This window comes from Oratosquilla oratoria, chromosome 36 (genome assembly GCF_046742065.1).
Source record: "Oratosquilla oratoria isolate Oo_2021 chromosome 36, ASM4674206v1, whole genome shotgun sequence".
Taxonomy (NCBI): Eukaryota; Metazoa; Arthropoda; class Malacostraca; order Stomatopoda; family Squillidae; genus Oratosquilla; species Oratosquilla oratoria.
In genome coordinates, this window is record NC_134812.1 from 38317588 (window position 1) to 38345055 (window position 27468).

A 27468-nucleotide genomic window follows, 5' to 3' on the forward strand; every position below is an offset into this window, starting at 1 on the left:
ACCTCAGTCTCACCCCCTTTGCTGAGCAAGAATTTCCCGGCCCCGAAGAAGACAAAACACCGAAGTGCCTTTCACTGGAAGAAGTAAAAACCACATCGACAGAAGACCTTTCCAAGTACTGGAGTACTCTAAAGCCGGGTCCGCACCTGTTGCATTTCCTCGTATCGTATCATCTTTGCGTACCACCTAGTGATACGATACGGTGCAACAGGGTATTGTACCTACTTGTTGCGTATCCGTATACAGCAGGCGGATACGCAACAAGTGGGTGCAATACCCTGTTGCACCGTATCGTATCACTAGGTGGTACGCAAAGATGATACGATACGTGGAAATGCAACAAGTGTGGACCCAGCTTAACGGTCTCAACTCCTGTCAATTCTATTTGATCAAGTTAAGGACTCCAAGAAGAGAGAAGTTTCTAGAAGATGTCAGGATGTTCGCTGGCAGCTTAGAGCGTCCCTACTTGCGGCAGAGGTCGAGGTGACAGCGGTTCAAACGCTGCCACAAGCAAGTTGGACCAAGGGCATGGTTCATTAAATTCCCACACTACACAGTCCTCTGCAAGGGGCACCCCCTGAATCAATCAATCGGCAGAGCATTACACTGAAAACCAAAACTGAAACTCTTGTGACATTGTACATAAGAGCCCACATTACACAGCTTCAACCATAGACAGAAGATTCCATTCAGGAGGTAGAATTGACCTCTGGTCGAATGAGTTCTAAGGTCTTTCTAAGAAAGTTTAAATTATGGTACCATGGTTTTAGAAAAAAAGACCGATAAGTTTGAGGCTATTAAAGTGTGCAAAGAAAAAGGCTGGGAAGGAGATAATAGACTCCTGATAAAAGGACTGCGGTTAGGGGAGGGAGTGGGGGGAGGGGAGAGGAGGGGGAAGTCTGGTAACAGGAGGGGGGGGGAAGAGAGGGTTATGCAAGGCGAGGGTGCCAGAATGGTAACTACGACAATGTCATTCACGACGCCTGGAGGCGCTTAAAATCGACCCAGGTTCACGAGTTCGGACTTCCGGGTCATGTAGAGAGTATTGTCGGGTTTGATCGTTGGGAGGTGACGTCGTTTAAAGAATGACCGGGACCAACCGTCAATACCACAAGTTAAGCTTCAGTGCCAATTTCGATTTTTTCTGATTAATACCAGACGATTTCGTTCAGCTTAATGACCGCTGATAAAACCCTTGAAGGACAGTGTCACCTTTTTTTCTGGCTAACGTCTGACTTCCGTTCAGCAACCTCTGAAGTTACAGGGTCAGGTCGAAACGCGAACTCGGGTCTTCAAAACGAAAACAATTATTGATGCTGACTACCCTTCCTAGGAAAGTGGTTAAGAGGAGGAAGGAAGGACGAGGGAGGAGGGAGGAGGGAGGATGGAAGTAGGGAGGGAGAATGGAGGGCATAATCCATCTTTTCTTTTGTAGGAGGAGGAAGGGTGGTGTAGTGGCTTCAATCGGGACTTTCACTTTGTAGTCCCGAGTTCAAATCTTCTTACAAGTAAACCACTTCCATACCGAGCGCCACTTTACCTTGGCTGCCGCCAGAGACTGGCATCTTAGGTTCTGCCAATTACATGAACACAGGACAATTTAATTCAGCTGATGGGCGGATTCAATGCCCACGGCATTGCGTCATCGAAACGGAAGGGCCCAGGACAAGCGCAGGAAGGTCACCCGCGAAGGACAAATGCTGACGGCTGGCCAGGAAGGCCGGACGGAAACCCCGTGAAAGAGATTCCGAAATGGTGTGATCTGGTACGCTGGGGCGAAGGTACGAGAGGACGGTGCGGGGGAAAGAGGATGAGCGAGCGAGGGACGGAAGGAAGAAGGAAGGGGGGGGGGGGAGGGAAGGAGAGAAGGAGGGAAGAAGAAGAGACAAAAGGAGAGAGGGTGGGAAAGAGATGACAGAAAAGAAAATGGGGGTAAACTAAGGAGTGATGAAAATGAGGCGAGAAAGACGATGACGCAAGGCGCACACACACACACTGAGAGAGAGAGAGAGAGAGAGAGAGAGAGAGAGAGAGAGAGAGAGAGAGAGAGAGAGAGAGAAGAGAGTGATAGGTGCAATGGCGATGGATGACGGTGGTAACCCACGCCCAGTGGAGGTGCCTTCAAGTTCAACGAAGGCGTTTTATATTGACTGAGGGTATCACACGATCAAGGCGAAGAAGAGCTACGGAAAGAGGTCATGCTAAGGGCTACTTATGGAACGAGGTCACATCACGGGGTTGCTACAAACCAAGGTCATACTCGAGGGGGAAGCGATTGCTAACTTTTCTTCTACACTAAGTGACACGCAGCGAGCTGAAGTCGAGGTTTTACATAGAGATGTTGCTATGGCTGATGCAATCGAAAAAGAATTCAACTTTGCTCTTATTCATTCGTGAACCACAGGTGCGGCGAGCAAATTGGGTCAATCCTCACCTCCCAGCATCTTCCTTGAACGTATCTTAATTTAGTTTTAGTTTTATAATATTTTCCCTAATATATATATATATATATATATATATATATATATATATATATATATATATATATATATATATATATATATATATATATATTATATATGACCTTTAATCTTCCATCTCGGCCACTTCGGAAAAAAAAAACCTTAAGACAGTTAAAATAAACATCCCAGTAAAATCATGCAAACGGTTACTGTATACATTAGGAAACTTATTTTCATTCTAAAACGAAACCTTATGCCAAGATATTCGAGCCAGTGCCGTGGAACTCTCTCTCTCTCTCTCTCACACACACACACACACACATACACACACAAACACACACACACACACACACACACTGGCTACTTTTAACCGTACCGGATGTAATTTTCCCTTTTACAGGAAATTTAATTCACCGCAGTACCTGCTGGGCAGCAATGATCTTACAAACCTTCTCACTTAATATCTTCCGAATCATGTGACACTTTTCCTTTTACTTGCCGCCAGGGGATCTCATTCTCGTACGGGAGCCCCAAAGGAGGTCAAGGAAAAAGTAAAAAGTGCGAATCATTGCCTCGATGCGGCCCGAGACTCTCGAGCGAGAAGAGACACACACTCAATTTCCCAGCCCCTCGGGGGATCACTCCTTCGCAGCTCCCAGTAAAAACATTCGGTTCATCCCACAATGTCTCCAGACACGATTTATACGACGCAGGCATGTCTGGTACACCGGTCCAGCCTGCATATATAAGCACGCATGTATTCATGTATGTACATACATTACACACGCACACACACAGATATATATATATATAAATATATATATATGAAAAAAAAAAGATATATATATATATAGAGAGAGAGAGAGAGAGAATTAATTTACCGCCATTCATGTAAAAACAACCTTCTTATAATAGGTATGTGAAATTCGATTTACAATATGTATTATTGGACGGCCTTTGATCGTAAAAATTCGACAGACGTGAACATTATCAATGTCGACCATTTCCGAGCACCTTTGGAAAGACTCACAAGAATTTCTACTCACAAGCAAACACAGTACATACACACATGCCTGAATACGAATAAAATCAATCAATCAAATCAGCCATCCTGAGTCCACTGCTGAACAAAGGCTTCCTTCATAGCATTCCATGATTCACACAACCGCGCCATCCTCTGCCACGTCACTCCTGCAAACTTCTCGATCTCGTCTCTCAACCTTCTGTCTGGTCTCCCTCTTCCGCGCTTCCTATCTCGCGGCGTCCACTCAGTAACACACTTGCTCCATCGCTCATCAGTCGTTCAAACTAATTTACCTGCCCAATTCCACTTCCTCTCTTTTACTGTCTCCACAATATCATTCACTCTAGTCTGCTCTCTCACCCAACTTGCTCTCTTTCGGTCTCTCCGTGTTATTCCCATCATTGATCTCTCCATTCTCCTCTGTCCAGTCCTTAGCTTTGTTTCCATTACCTTCGTTAGTTTCCAAGTCTCGCACCCATAGATTATTGCTGGCAGAATGCACTGATTGTAAACTTTACATTTCAAACATATAGGTAGAGAGCCTCTCAGCATTTAATTATACTTACCAAACACTTTCCAACCAATTGTAATGCGTCTTTTTATTTCATTATCATGATCTTTCGTCACTTTCACCATTTGCCCTAAATAATTATACTCCTCAACTTCTTCAAGACTCTCACCATCAATTACAATCTCTTTACTTTGAACTTTCGTGTTGAACATTACTTTTGTTTTACTCTTATTCATTTTTAAACCTACTTTGAGACTTTCCTTGTTTAGATCACTCAATGAAAGACACAAATGAATAAATAAAAATAAAAACTGTATAACCACACACACGCACACTTGCACCAAAACAAATCTCAACGCGTCTTGATTACCCCCTGGCTATTGTTCCAGAAGACAATTCCTTGAGTAACTAATATTTCAAGAGAAGAGCTCTCTACCACAACCATACTTTTCCTGTTCCTATCTCGCCTTCCTGGCTCGGAGCACTTCGACCTCCCTCCAGCAGGAGGAGGCTGTATCCCTTCATCAAGGGCCTCCGGTTTCCAGGTCAACATGTTCCTAACGCGAACCTTGAAGATAGAACATCAAGTCCCGATGTGCTTCCCACACTCTCGAGGGTTCTCTCGGCATCTGGGCCAGAGCAGCTTAGCCAGAAGCTCCCGTCCCCCTTAAAGTTGACAGGAGCCGCATGGATGACAACTCTTCACGTTTCCTACAATCGTGAAGACACATTTTCACAGGGAGATTGTCCCCGACTCCTTTGTGGTCTCTCCCTCCTGTTGCTCCCTTTACTTCCGTGGTCCATTTTTTTTTTTTTCTGTGGTTCTATTCCCCATCCTTTTGCAACTCCATTTCTACATTGTCATTCCGCTCCTCCTTCTCCTCCTCCCCCTACTCCATGCTCCCAGCAGTTCCACTCTTTGTACTCCTCTAACTCCACTCCTCCCGTGGCTACACTCTTCATCTTCGACGTTGTACTCCTCTTCCGGAGGTCAATATCTTTTCCATCCTGTGGCTTCATTACTCTTTCTCCTTTTCCTTTTGTTCTGGCTCTACTTCTTCATTTGTAGCTCCATTACATCTATTTCTGGAGTACGCTGACCCTCTCCCCTTCAGTTAAGCCTCCCAACCTCTAAGTAAGAGTATATGATCTTCACGATGTGAAATCCTTGTATAACGTCTTTGTTACTCTTACGTACTTTCAAGGATTTTTTCCCGGATACGCAAAGGCGACCTTATGACTTTGAGGGAACAAACTCTGGCCTGAAGGACGTTTCTATCGATCAAGACCCAATCTGACCTCAAGTTCGCCCTCTCACCTGAATAAAACCACTTGGAAAAAAAAAACATGTACGTCACTAAAGCCAGGAGGTTCAAATTGATGTATTACTGACACCAGCGTCGACTGCAGCATCTGAGTCATCGTCGGCATCATATATACAAAACTCTTTCCTCAGCATCCGGACAGAGTCCACTCTTTCACATGAAATCTCGGGCCCCTTCTCCGAACTCTCCCGCACCCCCAACACTCCCTCCACTTCCACTCCATCCCATCCAGACTTGCCCGCCTGGCCTCCATCCGACCGGTCGCTTCCACAGATGGAGGAGAGTTGGAGGGAGGAAAGGAATGAGAAGGAGGAAGGAGGGAGGAGTGAGGAGGGAGGAGTGAGGAGTGAGGAGTGAGGAGGGAGGAGGGAGGAGGAAGGAGAAAGGGGGGAGGAAGAAGAAGCACCACGCAAGCTGAGGTACTCCAAGCCGGTGAACAAATAGACAGATCTACATTCACCCTTGCCGCCACCACAGACAACCGGCTGCAACAGATGCAACTAACAAGAGCTGAAGCCACCGCGTTGCCCCCTCATTCCTATTTCAAATGTTACAATCGTGGAACGACATTTTTATTATTATTAATATTACTATCTATATCATTATAATATTTATTCTATTTTATTTCTTTTATTTTACTTTATTTATTATTTATTTATTTATTATTATTACTATTTATATTATTATGATATTTATTTTATTTATTTATTTATTTATCATTATCATATTTTTTTCGCATCCGACCTAGTTATGGACCAAAAGGTCTCCTGTCGGCATGCTCCGCCTTTGTAATCCTTCATGTGAGGAGCCAGAAATAAGAGATCCGGCAGAAGAAGACCATTTGGTCCAGAGTTCAGATATACTATGACACTGGATACTATGTACACACACAACACACACATACATACATACACAAGAACAACACTATGCACATCATTCATCCTCAAGTAACAGCTAAAGGTCGGTCGCCTCCATAGAAGAGACTCGAATGATCGGAGCACCACTCACAAAGCGGATCAGATCCTCAACTGAATAAAAGGAGTCTCGCGTCCATTACCGCATTGTGTCGCCGTACTGAAGACTAGATCTCCTCCGTACCAAGTGGTTTTGTTCCTCTTCCTCTTCCTCTTCCTGTCGCCAGATTTTCATTTCCAGACCATTCCCTCGTAGGGCGAGGCGGCGTTCAACTGCCGCGTGCAAGAGGAACAGACAGGTACGAGTTCATCGAGATTTCCCTCAACTCGTTTGCGCCCATGACGACCTGACCTGGAACTCGCTGCAACAAAGTCCCTGGAGCACCAAGCAGACACTAATCGCTCGAGAGCAACTGCTGACGCGGCAATTACCATATCTTCTACTAAAAATATCTCGACCGTTCCTGCAGAGACAGCACCTACGGCATCATGCCTTCATCTCAGTGACGCCTTCTCTCGACTCTTGTCCCGGACTAATCACAGGCAGTTTTATGGAGTTGGTTGGGAAAATTACAATATAAAATGGTTCTCATTCACTCGAAACGAGCATCCGGCCGGACCTCAAGTCACCGCTTCAGGTATACAAGATTGACTGTTCTTAACCCAGCAAAAAAGCGTCATCGTGTTGAGGAAGGGGAGGGGGAGGGGGAGGCCAACAAAGGGCGCTCCTGCCTCCGGCAGCCCGTCGGCGACATCAAAGCCGCGAAGGGCGCACTTCAGATAAAGTGAAATCGAATCAAGAGGCCAACTAAAACATTTAAGCGATCTCCCCGTGCGATCAGAAAGCCGAGAAGGTTTTCCCCTGGTGCCATTACGCAACAAATGTACACCAACAACGTCCCAGGGGCCTCTGAGGACGAGGACGACGTGGAAGAGGACAAGGAAGAGGAGGAAGACGAGGCCGAGGTCGATAATGAGGAGGAGGGCGAGGAAGAGGAGGCGTGGATTAAGGTGAAAAAAAAATTGGGAAGAGTACAAGGAGGGAGTAAGAAAAAATTGGGGTAAAGGGGGAGTAAGGGTGATGAAGGATGAGGGAATGAGAGACGAAGTGAAAAGGATGATCCAAGTGGGAAATATGGTACACAAAGAAGTGAAATAGGAGAGATGGGAGGGGAGAAAGCCCCCCTTTCTCCCCTCCCACGCTGGGAGGAATGAAAGGTGCAAGGGAAAAGGGGGGAAAATGGGAGGGATACAACAGAAGAATAAAGGGTAGTAGATGTGATGGTGGTGGAAGGTGCAGATGAAAAGGAAAAGGAGAAAGTGGAGGAGGAAGAAGAGGAAGAAGAGGTAGAGGAGAAAGTGGAGGAGGAAGAAGCGGGAGAAAAGGAGTCGGGGAGGAAGGGGAGAGGGAACAGAAGGACGAGAGGAAAGATGAGGATGAATAGGAAGAGAGTGAAGAGAGGAAAATAGGAGAGGAGGAGAGGAAAAGAGGAGGGGAGCCTAGTCTCGGAGCTTTGCACACCCACTGGACAGCAAACACTTTAAGACCGTCATTACGAAGATTTCCCGACGCAACACAACAGACGGTCCCGTCCAGCGGCAACAACAAAACATTCTGACCCTTGGAACAGAATTTCACGGGTACACAAACAAACAGACGGAAAGATACACAGACAAAGACAGACACGAACAGACACAGGCGGACAACATCGCTGTTTTCGGCCCTCGAGCCAGCCAGCCAGCCAGCAGACAAGGAGAGTCGTCGGGGGGACCATCACTGACCCACAACGACGCCGCCACCAGCCCCACCACCCACAGTGGCGGCAGAACATTCGAGGCTGAAGAATGAGATGTGGAGTCGGGTAAGAAGAAGTCCGCCAGGGTACGGGGTATGCACGCACATGCAGGATATAATCACACACATGTACTACACAAACACATAAGTACAATGCACGCTCATCTACACGCGCACACGCACACACACACACAAACACACATTCTATATATCTTTTTATATCCTGGCTTAAAGAAAGACATCAGAAGACGTATCACTTGGGTTGATCAAGCGTGATCTAACATTTGCATAAAATCGCTTACTCGATACAAAATCTATGCTGACCCCTCATTACTTAATAAAAATAAATAAAAGTATATAGATAAAACATAAATATAAATACATAAATAAATTGATAAAGGACAATGGAGGGCCAATTTCCACGAGGCGCCACCGAGCTGAAGTCACAACCACCTCTGTTTAAACCTTGATCAATTTGACGCCCTTCGTGGATCTTATTTCCAAAAGATGAATTTACTCCTCCTTGGAAGCGTCAATTCAACGCAGAGGACCACTAAGACAATGGTTTCCCAATTAAGGGGGTCCCACGAGTCCGGACCACAGAGGTCTCCAAGGTGGTCCACAGGCTGGGAACCAGTGTCCCACCAAGTTAAGGAGAAGGACAACATAAGAAAGGCATCCAAGAGGAAATAGGTAAAAAGCCCCGGCACTGAGCTGAACACTTCAAGTTCTTCAACAACGAGAGCATGGAGGCCATCATCACGTAAAACAAGCCTCCAAAGACGAAACAAGAATAAGAGGAAGAAGACGAGGGAGAAGAAGAAGAAGAAGAAGAAGAAGAAGAAGAACACAGAGCTGAACACTTCAAGTTCTTCAACAACGAGAGCATGGAGGCCATCATCACGTAAAACAAGCCTCCAAAGACGAAACAAGAATAAGAAGAGGAAGAAGAGGAGGGAGAAGAAGAAGAAGAAGAAGAAGAAGAAGAAGGAGAAGAAGAAGAAGAAGAAGAAGAACAACAACAACAACAACGGCGACAGGCATCAATTCAGGCAGTTGCGACCACAATGGCAATATACGGGACTGTAAGAATAGCATCAAAAGCAATACTAAAAGCATGAGCAGTGGCGGCAGTGGAAGAGTTTTGGTCCTCTCAGCGTAAAGGGCCTTGCACAGAGTTCGCTTCGGAGTCTTAATCATTGAGAGCCCCTGACATGGGCGGACATGCGGGTCGTCCTCGATGTGGAGGACCTTGACCACGGAAGGGGCGTCCCATGCTTCGAGGGCCCGGCTCCGGTGGGTGACGGGGCACCCTCTGGGTGGTCCCTGTCGCAATGGGCGTGAAGGCCCTATGCGTGGAAGGGCCCTGCCCACAATGGGCGTTGTGGCGCCTGAGGGCGAGCATCTGCGGCTACAGAGACCACGGCAAGCGGAGGTTATTGACAGGCGGGGGCACTGTCGAGCAAAGGAGGACTGACTGCGAAGAGATGGAGCGGGAGAATAAAGTCAGGAGGTGGAGGAGTGGACGGAGGAGGAAAAGAAGGAAAAAGGTACAGAAGCAGGAGGAACGTTGGATGAAAAGAAGGAAGAGGAAGTCGAGGAAGTGGACTGACATGAGAAGAGGTGGATGAAGCGGAAGAAAGTGGGAAGGAAGAAGTAGAGGAGTTGTAGGAGAAAAGGAAAAAGAAGGTGGAAGTAGAAGAGGAGCACGAGGAAGAAGACGAAGAAGAGGAGCAGGAAGAACAGAGGAAAGAGAAGGAGAAAGAAGAAAAAGAATGAGAGGGGAAAGAGAAGGAGGAAGAGGAGAGGGAAGGGGAGGGGAAGAGAAAGGAGAAGAATGAAATGACCCGGAGTAGAAGTAGGAGGAAAAGAGAGAGAGAGAGAGAGAGAGAGAGAGAGAGAAGGGGGGAGCAGGAGACAGGAAAACAAGAGAACAAGTGCAATAGGAAGCAAAGTATTGTACCCTTGAAGGGTCGAGGTGGAGCACAATAGGCCGTCGTGGGTGGTGGTGGTGGTGGTGCCTCCCAAGCTTCTCCGGTGTGCTCTGCTCTGGGTAGACAGACAGAGAGAGGTACCGTGGTAATAGTAATAATTTGAAGTGGAGTACATAGCACTCTTATGTAATAGCTGGCTTAGATATTGTGTACCTGTGGTTACTGTAATGTCACGAAAAAAAGTTTTGAACCACGCTACAACTCACGTCAATTTATATATATATATATATATATATATATATACACACACATTTTCCTACTTAGTATCTAGTTCAGTTAGGTAATTTTCTTGAATAGAAAAAATATATACGAGTATATATATTATATATCAAGTAATTTGAAATTTGTGCCTTGAAAAACTCTGGGGTAAATTTTTTTTATCATGACTATATGTGGTGCCGTGTTTAATGTGACCTGTTCAGCGCACTACATCCCTTGGCAGGACGTCTTAGTGCATACTAAGACGCCTCGGTTGTGTGTTATGTGGGTCAGTGTAAGGTGGCGGTGTAGTTCAGGCCAAAATCGGGCCAAATGACGGGACACTTCTGTGTAGCGTTTGTGTTTTATGTGGTGGGAGAAGCATCTGTAGCTTATGTGGTGCTGCTTTCGTTTCATGGGGCGGGTCGACACGTGTGTGTTTCATGTGGTATGGCGTTTGTTTTATTTTCATGGGCGAGTTTTGTATTTCACGTGGATCATTTGCGATTATTTTGTACCGTTAGCATTTTTGATCACGGAAGTAATGTTTGTGTTTTATGTGTGTGTGTGTGTGTGTGTGTGTGTGTGTGTGTGTGTGTGTGTGTGTGTGTGTGTGTGTGTGTGTGTGTGTGTGTGTGTGTGTGTGTGTGTGTGTGATTCACCATGGTCTTGGATCACGTGTTGGACTCGTGATCGACAGTTATTCCTCCCGCATGAGAGCTAAGAGCTCGTATGACCGATCTATGGGTAATACTGTGACCTTACACGCAAACACCTCCCCCCAACTCCCTGCCCACGAGAGTTAGAGTAATAACCCTCAACGCAGCAATTCTGATATTATTTCAGCCCTGGGCGTGCGTGCGTGCTTGTGTGTGTGTGTGTGTGAGTGTGAGTGTGTGTGTGTTTGTGTGTGTGTGTGTGTGTGTGTACGTTTCTTTGTGGGATCGGTGCAAATGCACTTTATACGATACAGCCTTTGCGTTTTTTTACGAGAGGCGAAATATATACGTTTCATGTTAAAGGGCGTTTATGTTTTATGTGGACCGTTCCATGTGGTGTGGCCCGCGCGCGCGATGAAGAGCAGTCTTTGGGCTCAGGGAAGCGTAATACTCAAGTAAGAAGACGTGAGCGATAGTGTATTGTTTAGGTGAGGTGGGGTAGAGTTGGGGGGGGGGCGAGTTGTGTATTGTGTCTACACGCAGTATTAAGGAAAATATCTTCGAGGTCATAGGGTTAGAAGAAAAGTGGGTTGAAGAGGAGGAAGAAGGGAGAGGGGGAAGGGGGAAGAGAAGAAGAAGAGCGAGACGGAGGAGACGAGGAGGACGAAGCTGGAAGTGGGAAGGTAAAAGAGAGAGGGCAAGGAAAGTTGGTTAAAATGCACAAAATGCATTTTATTTATACTAAATGTGTTTTGGATTCCAAAAAGTGTTGGTTTTACACCAAGAGGTGCTTAGATGCTACCAAGGTCGCCACCTTTGCCCTATGAGCTTGGTCTGCCAGGAACGTGGTACAAGAAACGAGACCAAGTACTACGCTCCATTCACCATACTAACTTCAAACACTTGTAAAAGTAAACATTAAATTAGGAATTCAGAGAAAGCATAGTATTGCACAGTACCAAAATGTCCATCAGAGCTGACATTTAAAAACCCGCTGAACATTCTTAAAAATATATATATAATAATAATAATAATAATATATATATATATATATAAATCATCCGTAATATTCACCCGCATACCAGCCGTTTATATATATATATATATATATATATATATATATATATATATGAAACAATAAAAATAAATAAATAAATAAAATAAATAGAAATAAAATAAAGTAAAAATAATTTAATTAATTAATTAAAAAAATAAAAGAACTGCAACGAAGGACTTAAATACACAAATTGGAATAACGAGACTGATGTGAAGGCAATTAATTTTAGTCCACAAAACAAATAAAAAAAATAATCAAAGAAAAAAAAATTGGGACAAATGAAGAGGAATGACGGAATACTACGAAAGGAAGAAGACCATCCCAAAAGGAATAAAGCGTCAGAACTTACGTCGTATGAACAAGAATTATGCTTCTTGAATGAAGAGACAGGAAATGAGCAAAAGTAAGAAAGGCAAGGCATGGCAGCCGCAAAGAGGGGTGTGTGTGTGTGGGGGGGGAGTTAAAATGCTGTGAACTGACATGGAAAGGCAAGGAAGACAAGGGGGAAGGGGGGACGAGGGAAGGACAAGGAGGAAGGGGGAATGAGGAGGAGGGAAAGACAAGGGGGATGGGGGAATGAGAGAAGGACAAGGGGGATGGGGGAATGAGAGAAGGACAAGGGGAATGGGGGAATGAGAGAAGAACAAGGGGGAAGGGGGGATGAGAGAAGAACAAGGGGGAAGGGGGGAGGAGGGAAAGATAGGGGGGAAGGAGGGAAGGACAAGGGGGAAGGGGGAATGAGAGAAGGACAAAGAGGAAGGGGGGAGGAGGGAAAGACAAGGGGGGAGGGAGGAGGAGGGAAGGACAAGGGGGGAAGGGGGAGGAGGGAAGGACAAGGGGGAAGGGGGGAGGAGAGAACGACAAGGGGGATGGGGGGGACGAGGGGAGGACAAGGGAGAAGGGGGAGGAGGGAAGGACAAGGGGGATGGGGGGAGGGGAGGACAAGGGAGAAGGGGGAGGAGGGAAGGACAAGGGGGGTGGGGGAGGAGTGAAAGACAAGGGGAAGGGGGAAGGAGAGAAGGAAAAGGGTGATGGGGGAGGAGAGAAGGACAAGGGTGATGGGGGGAGGAGGGAAGGACAAGGGGGATGGGGGGAGGAGGGGAGGAGGGAAGGACAAGGGGGGAATTCGTAAAAGAACGAGGATTGGGGGTGGGGTGGGGTGGAGTATGGAGAGTGGATAGAAACGGATTTAAAAATGTGCGCGAAGAATACGGAGGTATTGATTCCTCTGGAGAAGAAGTAGGAGGACTAGGAGGATGAGGACAAGGATGAAGACCACGAGGAACACAAGGAATAGTAGAGAGGACAAGGGCGAGAAGCATGAGGACAAGGGCGAGAAGCATGAGGACAAGGGGGGGTGAAAAGTGAATATAAAAAAGAAAGAACGAAAACAGGGTAAGGAAATGATGGAAGAGGAAAACAGGATTAAGAGGAGGAAGAATAAGTGGAGGAAGATGAAAAAGAGGAGAGAGAGGAGGCGGCGGCGGAAGGAGACCAGTAGGAGGAGGAGGAGGAGGAGGAGGAGGAGGAAACGGAACAGGAGGACGAGTTAGAGAAGAATGAGGAAAAAGAAAAGGAAGAAGAGAATGAGGAGGAGAGAACGTGTAAAGGAAGAAGGCGAAGAGGGTAGCAGGATAACGAGGATGACGAGATGTGGATGGTGAAGAGGAAGATGATGACGACGAGGAAAATGGAAAGGAGTAAGAGGAGGAAGAGGAGGAAGAGGAAGAGGAGGAGAAAAAGGAGGAAGAGAAAAAGGAGGAGGAGGAGGAAGAAGGAGGGGAGGAAGAGGATGATCATGTCGAGACGACTAGGGAAAGGAGCAAGAGGAGGAGTAGGAGTAGGAGTAGGAGGAGTAGGAGAAAAAGGAGGAGGAGAAGGAAGGAGGAGAGGAGGAAGAGGAAGATGATGTCGACGAGGACAAGGGAAAGGAGCAAGAGGAGGAGTAGGAGGAGGAGAAAAATGAGGAGGAGAAGGAAGAGGGAGAGGAGGGAGAGGAGGAAGAGGAGGAAAATGTCGACGATGGCTGCAGAACCACGTGGGTCCCCAAAAGCTGTAGGCTACCTGCCACGGTTGGGCACCAGCAAAAGACGTATTATGGGGATTGGGGAGCGGGTGGGAGGGGGGTGGGAGGGGGTGCCAACCCGGAAGGGGAGATAAGGGAGAGGCACAATGGAATGGGGAGAGGGGACATTCGGCGAGTGGGGGGGAGGAGAAAGAGACCAGGTGGGAAAGGCAATCGGGAAAAATGAAAAATAAATAAATACTAATAATAAATAAAAACAAATAAATAAATAAATGAAAGGCGAGGGGCGAAAACGATGGGAGAAGGAGGAAAAGGGAGTAAATGAATGAGTGGAAGAGTAGGGGAAAAGCTAGAATACCCAAGGGATGGGAGAACAGGAAATGTACACTAACTTGGAAAGTTAAAAAAAAAACATGGGAACAAGACGGAGATCTATGAAATGGGAAATGCACAAGGGAAGGAAAATGGGAAGGAAAGGAGGGAAAAATAAAAGAAAAAGAAAAATATTAAACTGGAATATATATATATATATATATATATATATATATATATATATATGCAAAATAACAACAGGAGAAGGGAAACTTTTAGACAGTAAGTACTTTCGTATATTACATCTCCAGTCTGAAGATGTAATATACGAAAGTACTTACTGTCTACAAGTTTCCCTTCTCCTGTGGTTATTTTTTGCATTTTTGTATAACGGTGATGTGATTGCTTGCATATATATATATATATATATACATATATATATATATATATATATATATATATATATATATATATATATATATATATATATTGAACTTTAGCGGGTGTGGCCCGTAGACTGAAAATATAACAAATTATGAATAAGAAGATAGAATTGGAGACAGGGTGCAGCATCTGGAGATGGTGTGCGTAATATAGATACATAGGCGTAGGCGTGTGTGTGAGTGTGAGTGTGAGATTCACTATGGTTTTTGGATCACGTGTTGGACTCATGATCGACAGATACCCCCCCCCCCTAAAGGAGAGCTCAGAGCTTGTATATGATCGATATATGGATAATTCTGTGACCTTACACGCAAACACACACACAACGCCCCGCCCACGAGAATTGGAGTAACAACTCGCAGCGCAGCGATACTGTGTGTGTGTGTGTGTGTGTGTGTGTGTGTGTGTGTGTGTGTGTGTGTGTGTGTGTGTGTGTGTGTGCGTACGTGCAGGTATGTGCGTTTGGCCATATATCCGTGTGGGCGCGTTTGTCCTTGATACACAAAAAGGTAGACCCCGAAGACGATATCATTGTTGTAAACGAGTATGGGAAGGAGAATGAGGGGGTCATAATAACCGACAGATGGAAAGCGAAAAGAAGTAAAATTCTGGACAGATAAAAATGCCACTGTAACGCCTGATGATGACGAGGACGAATGAAAGAAATGAGGAGGAGGACCGATGCGATGAAAAGATGGGGGAGAAAGAATAATGATGTCGAACAAGGAAACAACGCATGAAATAAGGATCGAAAACGGAAAAGGAGAGAATGGCAGAAGGGGATGAAGGTACAAAGGGGCAGGGCAAATGACGCGATGGGGATATGTAAAGGATTACAAAAGAGGAGTATGCCGACAGGAGACCTTTTGTTCCATAACTAGGTCGGATACGGAAAAAAATATAATAATGACAAAAAAAAAATATATATATATATATATATATATAATATAAATAATAAATAAAATAAATAAATGCATAGGTATAGTTAAATAATAAGCAAACAGGTAAATAGTAAATAATAATAAATTGACAGATAACTAATAATAAATAAAAATCAAGCAAATAATAATAAACAAACAAATAATAACAAACATATAAGCAAATAATATAAAATAAAGGCAAGATGGGAAGGGGAAAAGCGTGAGACCGAAAGAAGTGCGGAACAAATGATTACGCAGAAAAACGCTGCAGAGAAACAGGGACAGGGAAAGGAAAACAGTGTGGGTAAAAGATTGCAAGTTATTAGTAGAGGTAGAGGAAAAAACGAGAAGAGAGAAGAGGAGAAGAGAGGAGAAAAGAGATAGGGCAGAGGGCAGAGAGAGAGAGCGAGAGAGGGGGGAAGGGAGAGAGAGGGAGAGAGGGAGAGAGAGAGAGAGAGAGAGCGAGAGAGGGGGGAAGGGAGAGAGAGAGAGAGAGAGAGAGAGAGAGAGAGAGAGAGAGAGAGAGAGAGAGAGAGAGAGAGAGAGAGAGAGAGAGGGGGGGGGTGCTTGAGAGCGAAGGTGGTACTTCAGACAAGGAGAGGTGGCAGGGAATGAAACAGAGAGAGTGGAAACTGAAGAAATCAGGAATTGGGAGGACAAAAAAAAAAAAAAAAAAAAAAGTGACATGGAGGAAGAGGACGTGAAAGAAAGAGAGGATGAAATAGGGGCAGAATGCTGCAAGCGAGGAAGAATAGGAGTGGGAAGGTAAAGAATAGTGCAAAGGAAAGGAGACGAAGAGAGGGGAGACGAGTAGAGGGGAGACGAGTAGAGGGGTAGAGGGGAGACGAGTAGAGGGGGTAGAGGGTAGACGAGTAGAGGGTAGACGAGTAGAGGGGAGACGAGCAGAGGGGAGACGAGTAGAGGGGAGACGAGCAGAGGGGAGACGAGTAGAGGTAAGGGGAGAGGAGGGTAGGGGAGAGGAGAGGTGGGGAGGGAAGAGGAGGGTAAGGGAGAGGAGAGGTGGGGAGGGAAGAGGAGGGTAAGGGAGAGGAGAGGTGGGGAGGGAAGAGGAGGGTAGGGAAGAGGAGAGGTGGGGAGGGAAGAGGAGAGGTGGGTAGGGAAGAGAAGGGTAAGGGAGAGGAGAGGTGGGAAGGTAAGAGGGGGGTAAGGGAGAGAAGTGGTGAGGAGTTGAAGGGGGGGTAGGGAAGGGGAATGGAGTGGAAGGGTTAGGCGGGAAGGGATGAAGAACGAAGGCAAGAGGAGTGGGGAGGATGGTTAGGAAGGAGAAAGAAAGGAGAGACGGGGGAAACACTAGAAGGGGGAAAGCAGTGCAGATTAGAGCAATCGAGGAGAGTGCAGGGAAGGGGTGGGGGAGAGCAGGAGAGGGGGAGATAAGAGTGAAGGAATGAAGACAGGGTGGGGGGGGAGGGTGAGAAGGAGGAAAGGATGGTAACACGGAGAAAGCTAATGTGGAGGAAAAGGTGGAAAGGGAGGGACCTGGGTCGAGAGGACAGGGGTGACGAGTGGAGAGATCAGATAAGAGGAGAGGGGGGGAGGGGGGAGAATGGGGGAAAGAGTAGGAGAGGGGAGGGGGAGGGGGAGGGGAAGGGAAGCGGGGGAAGGAAAGATGAAGCGAGAGGAGGAGGAGGAGAGAGGAGGCGAGAGGAGGGGAAAGGAATGGAGAAAGAAATGTTTTGGGAAGAATATGGTGCGGACCAATGAGAAAGGAATTATAGACGGTTTGAACTGGCAAGATAATAATACGGTAAAGAAAGGCATAGGAAATGGGACAAGCAAGTATACCTTGGAAGCAATACCTTGGGCCGCCAGAGGAAAATGGTGAAAGAATTAAGAACTAACAGAGGAAGGGAGAGTATGAAAAAAAAGGTTTTTTTTTTTTTACTAAAGCAGACAGGAAGTAGAAGAGAAGTAGGATGAGGCGTAGGTGGCAGTGGTAGTTCTGGAAGAGGAGGAGGAGGAGGAGGAGGAGGAGGAGAAGGATGAGGAGGAGGAGGGGGAGGATGAAAGCATGGAAAAACGGGGGATGCAATTAAAGCAGACAGGTAGTAGAAGAGAAGTAGGAAGAGACGTAGTTAGTAGTAGTTGTTCTGGACGAGGAGGAGGAGGAGGAGGAGAAGTGAAGGAGGGTATAAAGTAAACAGAATGTAGAAGACAAAGAAGAAAGTGATAGTTTGAATAAGGGGGGTTATCTAAAGTAGACAGGAAGTAGAAGAGAAGTAGGAAGAGGCGCAGTTAATAGCAATGGTTCTGGATGAGAAGAAAGACAAGGATACGGAAGTGAAGGAGGAGAGGAAGAGGACGAAGAGGAGGAGGAGGAGGAAGAGGACGACGAAGGCTAGGAGAATGAATGGCGGAAGAAGGACAAAGAAGAGGAGGAGGAGAAAGTGGAGGAGAAAGAGGAGGAGAAAACAAATGGAGTAGATTGTGGAGAAGCTGGAGGGAGGAGGGAAGAGAGATAAAGATGAGAAGCGGGAAAAGGTGGGAAAAGGGGTGAGGAAGAGAGGAGGTGGTGCGAAAAAGGAGCAAAAGAGGGACCAGGAGAAGAAACTAAAAGGACGAAGAGGAGGAGGAGGAGTAGAAGGAAGGAGAGGAGTAAGAGTAAAGGGAATAGACAATGTAGAAGGACAGAGAAGAAAAAGAAAAAAGAGATGAGGATAAGAAGAGAGAGGAGAAAGGACGAGAGGGAGTCGTGGGAGAGGGAGAAAAGGAGAGACCAGGAGGAAGAGGAGGAGGAGGAGGAGGAGGAGGAGGAGTAAGAGCCGATGGAGGGAGGGGGGGGGAGTTTTCAAGTCCGGGATAACTCCTAGATGCTCAGCCTAAGCCAGAGAGCTGAACAGTTCAAGCCAAACCAACCTTTACCAAAAGCCGGATAAAACGGCTAAGAAGGGAGGAGGAGGATACAAGTTGAGTAGAAAGAAACCAAATTCAAATCCTTAAAATCCGGGAAATTAATATTTCAAACTAATATCTAAAAGTGCCGAGTGTCCGCAGCGAAGGGGAGACCAAAGGTTTATGTGTTTTGTGTTGATTAACCTTTGCTAAAATAAACAAAGTCTAGCTGGAGATTTATAACTTCGTTTACATATTAACATAACCTCCGTAATATCCTTAGTGGAAATTAACGTTCAATTTGAAATTTGTGTGCCAATGAATGGCAGTCTGTGTGTGTGTGTGTGTGTGTGTGTGTGTGTGTGTGTGTGTGTGTGTGTGTGTGTGTGTGTATGCGTGTTAGAGAGAGAGAGAGAGAGAGAGAGAGAGAGAGAGAAGGGGCCGAAGGAGAAGGTGAAGGAGAAGGAAAGAGGGAGGGGAGCGTGGGGGGAGGGGAACAAGTGAGAGGAAGAGGGAGAGGGGAGAGGGGAAAGCTGTGCCCAGATAAAACATTTCCAGAACTTCTAACCCTGGCTGTACCCTCCGGGTTTCAACTGTGTAGAGGTGGTGCATCGGACGGAGGAGTCGCTCCAGAAATATCTTTACATTTTTTTCACCTCCATTGTGTGATGAACAGCCTTCACATTCCTGTGCTAGGTAGAATTTTTTTTTTTTTTTTTTTTTTTGTGATGGCTACCGCCTGTCTATTTCGTTCATCTCCTTCAGTGGTGAAGGAGTTTACTCTCTGAATGGACACGCTGACACATGGGCGGGAGAATTCAATCATGGAATGCAAACTGGCTCGTTGACGAACAATCAGAAGCTACAATATCCCAACAAACACTTAAACAATATACGACTACTATCACGTCTTTTGCAAACAAGAACTTGTATCTTTGTTCTGGCAGTCGATGGAAAGCCCTCCCCTTTTCCTTGCACCTTTACACTGCCGCCAGGCGATTTTATTCAGCCGACGAAACTCCTCCAACCCCGATTCTACACAGCTTCAGGGCACACGGGCAGGCACAAGACAAACAGCAATTTCCGTGAGAAAAGTATAACTCTTTGGAGAGCACGACGCGTGAAGAAAATAATAAGATTATCTGCGCAATGAGACTTCTATGCCCGGGACAATGCAGGCGACGTAAGCGGCTTAGCCAGCGGCGCGGCAACCTTTCCTCCAAGTACGAAATGTCCCAGACGTAATGAAAAGCATTAATTGCACCTAACCTAGCAACGCACACAGAGACAAAGGTCCCACATAGTTTTACGTATAACTATAAACTGAAAAAAAACTCCTTCCTTAATTCACCACAACCACCACCACCCATCAACACAACATACCATTACCACCACCATCAGCACTAACCCCACCACTATCACCAAAATAACCATTACCCACTTAAGAAAAAAAAAACACCCACCACCAATATCAACACCACTCCCTACATCAACACAACCCACCAATACCATGGTAATTTTATTTTTCACATCATTACCTCACTTTGGTTGTTGTTGTTGTTATCAATAATATAATAATAATAACAACAATAATAATAATAATAATAATAATCAAACACATAAATAAACAAAAATCAACAGTTGGCCTTGGACGATCGCTGTCGATGCATACATACGTGTCGTAGCAGAGAAATAATAAAGTAGTGTGCATACGCTTTGCATACGCAAAAGCATTAATATCTTGGTACGTTGGGCCTGGGTAAAATTGATACATTTCAATGGGAATTTAACTCTCTCTCTCTCTCTCTCTTTTTTACTTTATCGAATATGGGTGAAACGTATAGCATTGTGACGCAACTATCACACACACACAGACACACACACACACACACAGGAAGATCGATCTTTGCGATGTGCTCCGCTTCTCCGAAGCTACTTTAATAAACGATCTTATAAAGTCGAAGAATTCCTGCGAGTATCAGGTGGTGGAGGTACCCGTACAGGCCTGGAAGTTCACCTCTTCCCGGGCCCTGTGATCCTGCCTTGCATTATGGATGCGGGACTGAACCCCGGCCAGGACCTGGAATTCGCGCTTAAATCCCTGCGAAGGATCTCAGGGTTATCACTGGACCAACCGTTTGTCAAGCCGGGGAATACTCGCCGATGCAAAGATAGGACAAACATCCTCCCTTATCACCTAACGCCAGATGTTAAAATTACGGTAATGCGCCTCGTTTATTCAATGCTGGCCCTGTTAACTATGTTAGCACACGTATTTATTGGCCTGAAGAGAACTGACCACTGTGGCAATTCCCTTAATGGGAGCTGGCTTGATTCGCACAAGATGGACAACACATCTACCAGCGATTTCGCCTTGGAAGACGTCCAGGCTTGGAGAAGGGCGAGTGCGGGTGGGCACATCTGGCTGTGTTATGGCGAAATTATACGGAAATATGATCCAAGTGTTAGCAGAGTTCGAATATTCTCGTAACATTCTTTGAATCAATGGAGGGAATACATCGAAGACTGAGGGGACAATGTCGGCCAAGAAGACGACAAAGACGACGACGAAAGGACCAAAAAGAAGACGAAGAAGCAAAAGAAAAGAAAGATGAATACAAAGAAGGAGAAGGTAATGAAAACAACAAGGAAAGACGACGACGACGACGACACGACGACGACACGACGACGATGATGATGATGTTGTTGATGATGACGACGACCACGACGACGACGACGACGACGACGACGATGATGATGCTCTGTTCTCAATATCCGTGACAATACAAGCAGGAAGCGTATTTGAAAAGGGCCACCATAAAGTACCACGCTATTATAGCTGTGAATAGATACTGAAATATCTAATTTTGAATGGATAGCCACCAAAGAACCAACCTTCAGCTAAATCAAACCTCCATTTCATTCCCCCTTTTAAGAATTCTATTCTGGCTAGCTTACTCTGTAAAGCATTCAGATCGTTTTAAATATATTATTCTGGTGGATATTGGACTACTTCATACAGCTAAGAGAAACTGAGATTGTGCTATAATGTTTAAGAACCCTCTCGATCAACTCTGAAAGCCATTCATTTCCTTACCAGGCTAACTCCAAGGCTTGGAGTTACAAGGCTTAGGATAAATCCAAATATTCATACTCAGCTTGGGTATACCCATATCTCTCTCTCTCTCTCTCTCTCTCTCTCTCTCTGTGTGTGTGTGTGTGTGTGTGTTAGTTGCGTCACAATGCTATACGTTTCACCCATATTCGATAAAGTACAAGAGAGAGAGAGAGAGAGAGAGAGAGAGAGAGAGAGAGAGAGAGAGAGAGAGAGAGAAAGAGAGAGAAAGAGAGAGAGAGAGAGTTAAATTCCCATTGAAATGTATCAATTTTACCCAGGCCCAACGTACCAAGATATTAAAGCTTTTGCGTATACAAAGCGTATGCACACTACTTTATTATTTCTCTGCTACGACACATACATCGACAGCGATCCTCATATATTCCTCTGGCTATAAGCAGAAGCTTCTATTCAGCTGAAGGCACTCCCGGCCCACCTACCCCTGATGTTCGTGGGTTAGACAACTTTACTCCATTCAGGAATTCAGCCTGAATCACTAACGTGGGATGGTTGTCACAAGTTACTTTATTTCTATGAGACTTATGTTGACAAAAATATTAAAATCATCTCTCAAGGGTTACCCATCTTAGATAGATCTTGTGCTGTATACGGGATAGTTCGCGACACGTTAACAGGAGCTCACTGCTAACTGGCAAATCCAAGGTGCCGAACAAGAAAATACCCTGTGTAGCTTTTCGACATTTCGCTTTGGTTACCGTCAGCTAACTTCATTCAGCTTCTGAAACGGGACGACTTGAGGCTCTCGAAGGATCACACTCGTGTTGCACCGACTAATACTGGCCCCGAATCATCTTAAACCTGCCAGTCATCTCCCGGCTTCTTTCTAACGAACAACTCCACAAATCCCCCTCAGATGGTATTCGAATACTTCCGTACAAGTTTCAACATTCATCATCATTCCACACTCAACCTTCCAACCCGCGTACCCTCACCTCATCCTTGAAATCTCGAGTGCCACTCACCATGATCCTCTACAACAGATCGAGGGACCGACGAAGAGGAGGTACCACTTCTCGGGGCTGTGGCCTTCGTGGATGTCCCAAGAAGAAAGACATATTTACAGATACGTACACCTAAATCTTCAACACAATCCCTCTTTCTCTCGTCTATCACACACACACACACACAATTATCAAAACCACTCCCACCACACACAGACAGTTGGTAGAGCGCTGGACTAGGAAGTACGATAGTGCTCGCTGTACCCAGTTCGAATCCTGCCCAGGGCCGAAATCATTTCGGTATCGCTGTGCTTCGAGTCGTTACTCTGACTCTCGTGGGCGGGGAGTTGGGTGTGTGTGTGTGTGAAAGGTCATAGCATTACCCATAGATCGGTCATACGAGCTCTGAGCTCTCTTCCGGGAGGGAAATAGCTGTCGATCACGAGTCCAACACGTGATCCAAAGACCATGGTGAAAAGACCGTGGTGAATACACACAATTTTATATATAGATATATACACAGTAGTAGTAAATAACCCATGTTTAAGCTTTGAATTAATGCCTTTTTTAATATTTCATTTATCGAAAGGATGTGCTAAATATGTGAATAAAATCGTCTGTCTTTATCAAGTATAAAAATACTTCGACTCCTTTGCAATATGACGTCATGTCGGACGCGCTGAAACGACGTGACGTCATGTGTTCATCCAATGCAATAATAACGTTTCCGTAAATATAATCTACTTCTTGCGTTCAAACGCTCTATGTTATATTTTTTTATTTCTAAGGCCATCTGTGAATTAGGAACATTTTATCCAACGTCTTTGAAATATTGACATAGTTCATTTACTTAATTTATTATTATTATTATTATTATTATTATTATCATTCCGCATCCAACCTAGATATCAACTGTTCTCTTGAGAACCTCTATGTTTACTGTGCAATTTTGGAAGGCTATGCGGGGGCTTGGCCCTTTGGGCGAGCTCGCTTCGCACGCAGCCAATCAGTCGTCTCCGTTGCCGTGACGTCACCGCTCTCGGCCAGTCATCAGTACTAAGCAATTTGGAAGGCTTCGGACAGACAGCTCTTTTACTATATATAGAACACGAACACACACACATATACACACACACACACACACACAATATATATATATATATATATATATATATATATATATATATATACATTTTTATCAACCACAATGCACTTTAATTCGAAACCATCAGGCGCATGCAGAAATTGAAATGTAGTACGCCCGAGGACTTGAACCTCATGCGGCGAGAACATTACCAGTGCCGAGTGACTAGACCAATACACCATTAAGAGAGATATTGGTCTAGTCACTCGGCACTGGTCATGTTGTTCTCGCCGCATGAGGTTCGAGTCCTCGGGCGTACTACATTTAAATTTCTGCATGCGACTGATGGCTTAGAATTAAAGTGAATTGTGGTTAATAAAAATGTATCTCTAATCACTGGGACCCATTCAGTGTTGTACATATATATATATATATATATATATATATATATATATATATATATATATAACATTCTTCACACACACGCGCTCGGACACACATGGATCAATGAAGACGAAGAGACGGAACTGAGGAGCATAGTTTACTCCGTATATTACAGAAAAGAAACCATAATGTGTTGCTCTGGCATGCCGTCACAGGGCGGTCTTACTCACAATCCCGCACCATGTCATTCATCTTCCCACATTCTTCCTCTGTGCGCTCAGGGAGACTTACTTTTTCGCACCGAACCGTCGAGGAAACGCTAATCAGCTTACATCAGTAAGAACTCCTCGTTCCCCCGGGCTCTCTTACCTTTTCTTCATCTTCTCCTTCTTCCTTGGCCCGCTCCTTTCCGCGGCACTAGGACTGTGGTACCCACTCCGCCTTGGGAACGGCCTGCATTTTTTCTTTTTTTTTTTTAATCCTGCCCGAACACCAAGTTCAAGTGAACTTATCGATCCTCAGTATTGGCGTTCTAGACCTCTACCACCCCCTTGATGTGGATGTGAGGTGTTTTGTTGCATTATTCTGACTCAGTGAGCTGGAAGCTGGAATGACCCTTCATCCACAAGAAGCTAAGATAAGAGGGTAACAATAGTGGTGGATGGGAGTGGAATGGGTGGTAATACCCCAGTCTAGGGTATTGGCTATATGTTATTGTGGGGTTAAAAGCTGCTTAGTAGCAAGCAGCCCCATATAGATCCTAAAGGATCTATATAGGGCGCCCCTACGGACCAGAGCCACACATCATTTTGTCTGTGGTAGAGGACATCTCTATTCATAGATAAATGATGATACTTTATCATACTGGGACTGACCCTCCGTTATGCTGTCCCCACTCTTGTTACTGTTCAGTACCACTTCTATCAATATTCATTTCCTTATTTCGCTGAACTCTGTGGTGGGGAAAAATACTGCAATCAAGTGTTCCCACTTGATCGTAAAAGGCAACAAAAAACGGGACGGGGACAGGACTAAACGTCCTTTTCCCTGTAGCCCCAAAGGACATTCCTTAAAAAAAGCAAAGTTCATAAGAGGGTCTGGGAGTTTTCCAACCAGAACCCTAAGGTTTGGGTCTTTTAATGTGCGTGGATGTGGTACACATGAGAGTAAAAGGGAAGAGATATGCAGTATGTGAGATGAAAGATGAATGTGTTGCAATTAAGTGAAACTAAGTTGAAAGGGAGGGGCGAGTTTGAGTTTGGGAGTGTAGTTGCGAGGGTCTCAGGGGTGAAAAGAGGACCATGGAGAGAAGCGGTAGTTATACTAAGAAGTGAAGAGATAGGTAAACATGTGGTGGAGTGAAAGGAGGTTTCTTCAAGATTAATGTGGATGAAGGTGAAACTTGGAAAGGAGATGTGGGTTTTTGTAAATGCATATGGGCCTGGTAATGAGAAGAGTGTAGAGGAAAGGGAGTTTTTTTTTTATAGATTTAAACGAGTGCATAGAGGGTTTAGGGAAAAATGTCAGTGTAGTGGTATAGGGAGCCCTAAATGCTAGGGTACGAAATGAACCAATTGACGAAGTGGTTGTTAAGTGTGGATATGTGCTTAGAAGGCTCGCTGTGGTAGCAAATACAGTGTTTAGGAAGAAAGTCAAGCATAAGTACACATGGGAGAGGGTGATAGATGGAAGGGTGGTAGACAGGGTGTTAATGGACTATATTCGTAAAGTGGTAACCAGGAGTATAGTATGAAGAGTTAAGGATGTACATGTTCACAAGGGAGAGAGTGTGGAAATACACACACACACACACACACATATATGTATATATTTATTACCAGACTTGGTCGTAATCATTTCTTTATAAATTTATTTCCTTGCGCTTGGTCCCGAGGTCCTTGACACCCCGCTTCGGCTTTATCCTCTCCTCTCCCTCGCCATCCTTTCCTCCCTCCCTCCCTCCCTCTCCTCCCTTCCACTTCCCACGCAACACATTGTCACATTTCCGGACACCAGACGATTTTTTTTTTTCTTCTTTTCTTTTGATGCCTTTTGCTTCTTCGGGTGACACCAACATATTCCGTGCCGGGTGGATTCTTCCCTTGAATTCTGGCGGTCTCCTGGCTATTTCACTGAACTCCGTGGCATCCACAGGACTTGAATAAATGCTTACTTCACATCTGGTAAGAGATCATGGATTTTTATTATCCACGCATATGCGCACACAATCACGCACATACACGCGTACACACACAAAAGAACAATTACAATCACTAAGGAAAAAGCAAGAATAAACAAATTGTATGTGTGTGCGCGTGTGTGCGCGTGTGTGCCGAAGGCTCTTTCACACCTCTCCTATAACAGATAAAACAAAATAAAATAAAATAAAACAAATAAATAATTAAAGTAAAATGAAAGATCGGGCGGGAAGGAAAAAGAAGACTACGTGTATCAAGTGGCTTCCTAGGACGACCCAAATCCTGACGACCAATTGAAGCGTCCTCAAAGTTGAAGATCAAGCATATTTAACGAGTTGACATAGAAATGGACGCACACATCCACCCACACCCAAAGAGGAAAAATAAAGAGGTGTGAATTGAAGAACGTGAGAAGGGGGGGAGGGCAAACTCAAAAAATATATACAAAAGAAGAAACGCAACATATGCCTCCTAGGTACTAACATTGTTACACAGGCATCTAGTGCCCTTAGTAAACCAAGCTACTGGTCACTTTTCCTCCGAACATCTATCGCAGCGTTTCTCAACCTTTTTACCCTTGCATAACCTTTAAAATAAATTGCATGTCTCAAGGAACCCCTGTGCAAAACACACACACACACATACCATATATTTCTCATTCTATTTTCATCGTTATAATAGGTTAGATAGGATGATGTCTATATTACATTATTACAATAACCAAGAATATGTCGTGTGTATTACGTATATGGAAAAAAATAAAAATAAAAAGTGCATTAACTTACTTGTTCTCGCGGAACCCTGGTTGAGAAACGCTGATCTATCAACATTCGAGAACCACATCCACAAGTCTACACCAGCTTTGGTGATGAAGAAAAACCTTTGCCAAGTTCGGCTGCACCCACCAAGTACGTGTACGCTCCGATGGCTGCGGAAAAGGTCGACCTCAACGACGCCATTGCAACGGAAATTAAAAGTTTTTTGGGTGAAAAGCGTATCGAAAACTACGGGCAAACTTTCTTGGGCAAATTCCTTTCGCTACTTCGCCCAACCCACACCCAACCCCTTCAAAGAAACGAAACCACTAAAATTATGTAATACACCACATACTATACATGAAACTTCTCTCATTAAACCTATCCCCTTGCCACAGTCAATTTACTTTACGAATTCTCGCTTCTACTTCGAGGAAGGTTCTCTTGTGGCAATACGCCTTTACTATAGTGTACCC

At 45.1% G+C, this 27468-nt stretch overlaps 1 protein-coding gene across 1 annotated transcript in view; it reads right to left on the minus strand.

The window, feature by feature from the left end:
* Positions 1–9223: 9223 nt before the first annotated feature.
* LOC143019117 (uncharacterized) overlaps positions 9224–27468 on the minus strand; it is a 40542-nt gene continuing 22297 nt past the window's right edge. The window contains exons 6-8 of the mRNA XM_076174813.1: positions 20791–20916; positions 19273–19353; positions 9224–9442 (exon numbers count right to left, since the gene is read on the minus strand). Of these exons, the coding sequence (XP_076030928.1) occupies positions 9224–9442; positions 19273–19353; positions 20791–20916 (426 nt within the window). The remainder of the gene's footprint in view (positions 9443–19272; positions 19354–20790; positions 20917–27468) is intronic.